Genomic DNA, 7516 nt, shown 5'->3' on the forward strand with positions numbered 1-7516 from the left:
TACATGCCATCAACTGACTTTAATGGTGCACCTGGTTATTTTGATTGCTCCGTTCCAGTGCTGGAAGCACCTTAGAGGTATGAGCTACGCAGGGACTTTCTGAGCATGTTCTGATACTTCTTTTCTCTTCCCCACCCCCACTTTCATTCCAACTGCAGAAAGGAGACGAACTGGAAGAAGGAGTGACGAGTGAAGGTAAACAAGCAAGCATGGGACACACACACACACACACACACACAAACTCAAGTAAAATTCTTGCAAGGCACAAAGCCACCTGCAGGACTCTGTATGTTGTGATACCTTGGGAGTGCAGGAAAAAAGTTCAGAATGTGGCAGGCAGGATGGTCTTTAAAAGAACAAATACTTCTTAGTTGTTTTAAGAAACAGTGTATAACAGAATGAAAAATAAGCATTTTTTTTTTTAAACAAATACAAAGTTGACATCCATGGCAGAGGTCGATTGATTCAGCTGGGAAAACCTGTTGGGACAAATATGTCTTAAATGGTTTCTGAAAAGTGCAGAGAGCGAACAGTTTCCTGTTCTCCAAAACAACGTGGCCATGTGAGATACCTGCATATTTCCTTGCCGCTGGAGAGCACCAGGTTCCCCAGGGATGTTTTGGGGCGGCCTGAAGGCCACATCCCCTTCTGGGTGACAGCAGTGGTGTGCATGGGTAGCAGAGGTAAAAGTGGGTAGAGCAAAGAATGTGAAAGTTACCTTTTCCCAGTAGATTCATTTCATACATACATGCACACCCCATTCTATCCTCCATTCAGGCAAGCAGGAAGCATAATCAGAATTCAAGGAAACATGGCTGAGGCTTGGGAGGTCGGGGAGAGTCCTGAGGGCCAGATAGAGATCCTTTGGCCCCCCCCAAGGCCTGAGGTTCTCCATTTCTGTTTTAGGGCCTCTGCCGCAGGAGGCCCTTTTGCAAGGGGGGCAGTTTTGCAGAGCTGCATAGCCCCCGCAGCCATCCTCGTGCCATAGCTTGTGTCAAAGTTCCTTTAGCCCTAAATCGCAACATAGACTCTTTATTATGTTTAAAAATCTTGCAGAGTTTGACAAATTCCTAGAGGAGCGCGCCAAAGCTGCTGAAAGGATCCCCAACCTGCCCTCGCCACCTCAGGAGGAGCCCACGCCACCGACGACGGCAAACCCCCCAAGCAAAAAGAAGCCGGAGCGCTCTGAAGATGCCCTCTTTGCCCTGTGACGCTCCTTCCTCGGCTCTTCTTCCTCGTGTGCGTGTGTGGAGGAAGGCAACCGCGCACTCCAGCGGCCTCCTCGTGCTCTCCAGCTAGCGACGAGCTCCCTTTGCCCCTCCTGGATTCCATAGATGGCCTCTCGTACCTCTTGGAAGCGATCCAGCCCGAATAAGCTAACATTTCACAGAGTATTTACATCCAGCCTTGTCACTTCTGTGGCTGTCCTTGCCCACTTGCTAAGCTCCTTCTCTCTCGCACCCACCCACCCAGGTCAATACCAAGAACCTCTCTCTTTTTTAATAATAATAATAATGCATGAATTCTTTCTCATCTCACCTCCCCACATTCCCGGCAGATCCAGAACAGAGTTGTGCAGAGGGCAGTCCTGTCTTTGATTTAAGCCAAAACCTCCTTTCTCCCACAAGCCAGTCCAAAGTGCAACATGCTTGGTGCATCTCTGATAGCGGTGAAGTGTGTTTAGGTGCCTGTTTTTCAAAAACCGGCATAGCCTTCCCATAGGTTGAACACAAAAGAAATTTATCGTCTTGCTCCAGTCCCAGAATTTGGCGCCATGCATTGCCTGTTCCCCCTCCCCAGCTAGGTTGTGGATCTTTTTCATGGGATGTTTGTTTGGCTTTCTGCCCTAAGGTGGTCAACTGCAGTGAGGATCGTGACCTGGCTCTGATAGGTAGGCCATGTTTCTTAGCGGGTACACTGTCTCTACAAGGGAGAAGAAGCCCCCCCCCCCCAAAATGGGCAGGGCAGTCTTTAAAGTAGTGTCCGTGTTTGCCAGGTGGGCTCCTGGCACACACATACCAAAAGCCTGCTTTGCATGGGTGTATGTGAGACGCACGTGGAAAGGGGTTTAGAATAGTTCCTCTGTCCTTGCCACAGAGGTGTCACTGAGAATCCTGGGAGTACGATCTGGCCACAGCTGGGCTGCTGTGTGCATTGCAAGGAAGCTGCACTTTAAATTTTGAATGGAGAAGCTTCAATGAGAAGCAAGAGACAGTGTGGTGCATAGTCTGGAATGACGACCCTTGTTGGCACCCGGCTACTGCGTTCTAAGTGATGGCTTTTCCCGTCTTGTCTGCGTGCCCCTCTGCCACCGCTAGCACCCAGGATTTCCAGGCTGTGCCAAATTCTCGACAGGGTACTTGTATTTGGCTTCTGTGGCCTTCCTACAAATCCCCTGCCAAGTGGAGTTAGAGAAGGCAGAAGTGACCCTTATAGTATAGGAGATGATCTTGCCTGCTTTTGCTTTGCTGGTCCAGCACGACTGCCACTTCCTGGGCCTCCATACGACTGGTAACTTTGGGTGATGAACCTGTATGGGTGTTTTGCCTGGCGGAGAGAGGTGCTCTGAGATGGGAGCACCCCATGCGATCCACTGACAATTTGGTGTGTGGTTTCAACCTGTCCAAGGGTATAATGTAGGGTCCATCCAGGAGGAAAATAGCAACTGCCCCCTCCCTAGGAACACGTCACGTATTTGTGCAGGATTAAATCAAACCACGGGAGTTGCGTTCTGCTTTGTGGTGGAACTGTCTGTCATATACGGATCGACCTCCTGCCTTGCAGTTAGTTCTGCTGTTTTGATCCCAGGTCCTAGTCTTGATGTTTGACTTGGTCCACCCCCATGCAGCAGGGTGATGTGGTAGAGACCTATGGTAACTGAGTGGGCTGCACCACTTCCTTGTTTTAAATATTCCGTACTAATCAAAATCCAGCGCAGCAGGCAAAGGAGCAAGCTGGAATCTTTTCTTGTTACAGTGTTAGGTCTCTATTTTGCTATGAAGGTTTACAAGGAAGAGTATTCAAAAAGGGCCCTCTAACAGCCGCAGTCTGAAATGATATTGCCCCCATTCTGCTGCCTCTTGCACCGTCCGCTCAGCGGACGTATGCTTTTAAAAGCTCATGCAACCCGAAGCACTGTTTTGGACGTGGCTGTTCGATGCGTTGTCTGGCCCCATGTCTAGTCCGGTTGAATGGTGGTTTCTCTACCTGCCTGTGTGGATATTGTGGCACTACTCCCAAGCAAGAATGTTTGGGTAACCTGTGTGTGTGTTTCATGTTGACCTTCTAACGCTGTGATCTGGCTTCCTGGCTACTTTAAGAAGGAGGACCAGGTCTCTAGCACAGGGCTCTGTCTCTAGCATGTCACCCAGAGTAGAAACCAGTTGTGTCCATTCCATTGCTTTGTAGTAGCTCAGCATTGGGGAGCCTGGGACCCTCCCAATGTGAGTAAACTAGAGCTCCCATTATCCCTGATCATTGACTGTGAGGGCTGGGGCTTATGGCAGTTGGATTCCCAGCAACCACTCAAAGGACCACAGGTTCCCCATCCCTGTTCCAGCAGCGTTGAGATCCCTTTAGAGGTGGATTTGTTGCAAGGAGAAGAAAAGCAGGCAGCCATTGCCGGCTGTTTTGGCAAAGTGGAGAAGAATCTCATCCAGTCTAGGCTTGGTGAGAAATGAAATGACTTATTAGTGTCAGAGAGATGCGGACATTTTTGCTTCCACCCTGCCTAGATGCTCTCCAACAGGGGCAGTTCCTGCTGCAGGAGGAAGGTCCCTTGGCTCAAGAGCCCTAGGATGTTCCCGCGATGACCCAGCTCTTTCGCCTGCAACTAGATGCCCTTGGAGCATGTGAACTTAGGTTTCTGGCTGTGTCCTAGCACAGCCTTCCCACAACCTGGTGCCTTCCAGATGTTTTGGACTGCAGCTCCCAGAACATCTGGAGGGGCACCAGGTTGGTCTGCAACACTCACCGAACACCTGCCAGAGCTTTTTGGGGAGTTTCCCTAGCGTCTCATATCCCAATGACCTCCCATTGCTTCCTTGTGACGCCCAAACTGGGAAGTTGAAATTTAAATATATTTCATCCCTTTGTCCTTATTTCCACAGGCCTTTCTGCCCTCAGTTTTACTTCCTTGCTCTCCAAACATCTTCACCATTGCCGTATTCACAGGGGTGAAGAGAGAAGGGGCTGTCTATTGTATTTGAGGCCAAAAGTGAGGGAAGACTCTTGACCCCAGGTGGCATAAATCCACGAGAATGTGGGACTATCCATTTAAAAAATAAATCCCTTATCTGTGTTAGGAATCACTAAATGACACTAAATTATTGTTGGGATCCTTGCTCAAACACTAATGAGGCCCATCATTTAGGCTTCGGATATTTATTTTTGGCCTGATCCTGTAGGAAGTTTCTTGGCATCATCTCCACTGAAGTGAGCGGGAACTTGTACGAGAGAAATCCCTGCTGGATTGGGACCTTAATTGTTACCTCCCTTCACCTGTTCCTTTTTTTTTTTAAGAAACACATCTCCTACAGTATCTTTATTAACACCTCTGTGTTCTGAGGTGTCAGAACAAAGAAAACGAATTGTTTCCGTTTAAAATATATTCCATGTGTGAGGAGGTGCATAGCATGTTCCTTCTGTACCACCAACCCCCTTTTTTTAAAGTGTTATGTGTAGAATTCAAATCTGTATAAGACTGGTGCAATAGCAAAACCTGTTACGAATTCTTAGGCTATGAAGAAATTGTTAAATAACCACATGTGTGCCGGGCAGGAGAAGAACCTTTAAATTATAACAAAGCATCTTAGAAATGGAAAGTGACCATTTGGCCGTTGTCCTGGCCATACAGCTGTGCGGTTGTCGCCATCCTGGTTCCTTCCAGATGTTTTCTACTGCAACTCCCACCACCCAGCTGAGTCTGATGGAAGTTTTAGTCCAAAACATCTGGAGCACACAAAGTTTCCAAAGACTGGCCTCCAGCTTCTGTCTCTCTGTCCCCATCTGCATTATACATTTAAGGCCGTATTATATCACTTTAAACAGTCATGGCTTCCCTCAAAAAATCTGGGAAGTGTAGTTTGTTCAGGGTGCTGAGAGGAGGCGCCTATTCTTACAGAGCTATGATTCCCAGAGTTCCCTGGGAAGAAGGAAGGGTTGTTCAACCAAACTGGGAATTGCAGCTTTGTGAGGAGATCAGGGGTCTCATAACATCTCTTAGCACCCTTAACAAACCTCAGTTCCCAGGATTCTTCGGGGGAAACCATGACTGTTTAAAGTGGAACGGCTGTGCTTTAAACTAATAGTGTGGATGGGACCATAGCCTTTGAGGGAGACAGTGAAACCTTCCAGCTTCCTGGAAGAATGGGGAAAGAATGAAACGGGGGCATGGAGGCTTCCAGCCAGAGCAAGAAGGCCACCTTCTTTCCCATTCCCTAGTCGGAGACCTGCCTCCCTGGAGCATTCGCTACCAGCTTCCGTTGGCCCAGACCTCAAGCCTGCTGTCCACAGCCCGGAACTGGTTGTGCTAGCACAATGGCTCTCTGTAGGTGCTCCATCTTGGTAATCTGGATAAGAAGATAGCTGTCCCGTTGGCATTACTGTTACAGCAGGAGAAGCAGGGCCTGGCCTTTTCCTGTCACTCCCCATCCCTGTCCTGTGAGGACAGGCAGAGGAGGAACAAGAGGGGTCCAGGGATAGGGAAGCACTTTTTCCTTTGTAAAAGAAGGTTGCCGGGGTTCTAGTTGGCTGCCAGCCCTTCCTCTGGGTGGTGGCTGGCAGATCAGTGAAGAAAGTGTCCTCAGCACAGGAGATGGGGATATTTTAAACCTTTTCATTGCACTTTCCCCCTGCACAGAGAAAAGAACACCAGAGCTTCCTCAGCACTCACTTCTGGCAGTCTAGCGTGCATCAAACCTTCATTCGGTTTAGCATTTTCCAACCTGGTACCTTCCAGATGTTTCAAACTATGTTGCCCCCAACCGGCTGGGGCTGATGGGAGTTGTCATCTAAAACTGGGAAAGTCTGATTCAGTCCCTGTGAGGTTCAAAGAGAGGCGAAAGCATCCCCTACTGGTACTTACTGCCAGGAAAAGGACAACTGGTGCAGGGCATGGGATCCCCCTGGTTAATGGCCTATTGACCCCACAAACTTTAAACCTTTGGCTCTGTTTTTGTGTCTCCTGCCCAAATGATCTCTGGGAAATGCCTGTTTGCAAAGAGTTGAGATGCATTTAGCACAATTCATGGCACTCTCCCAATGCAACAGTTCCCAGGGCTCTTTTTTTTGCAGGAGGGGGGTGCAGATCATAAACGATGATTTTTGTAGTTTGAAGCGGTCTCAATCCAGTTTAAAATGTCTCGTGTGGATAGGTGAGCTTGCCACTAAACCACAACTCCCATCAACCTTGACCATTGGCCATGCTGGCTGAGGCTGTTGGGAGTCCCGGCAGCACCTGACGTTGCCACAGGTTCCCGATTCTTAAACAGAAGTGAGGAACTTGGGGTGTTTATTTGAGCAGGCTTTGCAGGCTTAGCCTGGAAAGCAAACTTAACATGGTCTTATGACCTTTCAGGAGAGCACAGAAGGCATGGAGGAAGTATGGACCCAATTCTTTGCTCAACCCTCTGGTGTTAAATGCTGACTTTAAAGTTAATAGCTGCAGCTATAGAAGCATCAACACAGGGCGGCCTTGGATGAATGGCAGCTGCAAGATAGCAGTCGAGAATTGGGCCCTTTTAATTATCCAGCATCTGACGTGAGCACTTGGTCTCCTTTTAACCTCCACCCTGCTTTGATACCTACAGAAGTGTGGACCACACCTGAATTTGTGATCCCACAACACCCTTTTATAATCTCACAGGAAGTGGCTTGTTTAGAAATTTCCAAATCTTCTGTACAGTCCTTTTGAACCTTAGGCATGCAGTGACTGAACCTGCTAACTATTTGGATTTTAAAACAAACAAAACACCAATCCTGGCCTTTTGTGGTCCTGGTTCCTCATATAACCCCACACTCTGTTTCCTGCTCTTATAAGAAAATTAGTATGAGCTCCCCCCCCCCCCACGTCTGCTAACTGTTGCAATAGCATCACCCCACCGTAACCTGTGTCATAGTGTCTCCATCTGTATATTTTTTAAAAAGCTCTAGGCGTGTCCAGATTAAAAGTGGATAATATTTATTTACTGAAAATATTTGTTTGTTTTGTTTGTTTGGGGGAGAAGGTTGGTGGGCAGGGAAAGGGAATTGTTTTTTAAAAAATGTAAAGACAGCTATGTAAAAATTAATTCTTTAAATGCCTTTAAAACTATCCTGGCTTCTCTCTTTCTCTCTCTCTCCTTTTTAGTGATGGTGTTCTTTGTGTGAGCGAAAACCTGCTAAACGGTTTTTGCATCAGGATGTATTAATTAACCTGCTGTCACTTAACTCTTGTCTGTCCGTCGGTCTCTGTACATTTTTTTTCTCCTTTCATTCTTGCATGTGAAATACTCCAATAAAATACCATTAGTGCAAA

General features: G+C 47.7%; 1 protein-coding gene across 3 annotated transcripts in view; it reads left to right on the plus strand.

Moving 5' to 3' along the window:
* The window catches only part of TOM1L2 (target of myb1 like 2 membrane trafficking protein), a 49528-nt gene extending 42012 nt beyond the window's left edge, over window positions 1-7516 (plus strand). For all 3 annotated transcript variants that reach the window (XM_083711599.1, XM_083711597.1, XM_083711598.1), the window contains 2 exons: window positions 159-195; window positions 1057-7516. In XM_083711599.1, coding sequence (XP_083567725.1) covers window positions 159-195; window positions 1057-1211 — 192 coding nt within the window. In that variant the 3' untranslated portion in view covers window positions 1212-7516. The remainder of the gene's footprint in view (window positions 1-158; window positions 196-1056) is intronic.

This window comes from Podarcis gaigeae, assembly GCF_964106915.1.
Source record: "Podarcis gaigeae genome assembly, chromosome: 14".
NCBI lineage: Eukaryota > Metazoa > Chordata > Lepidosauria > Squamata > Lacertidae > Podarcis > Podarcis gaigeae.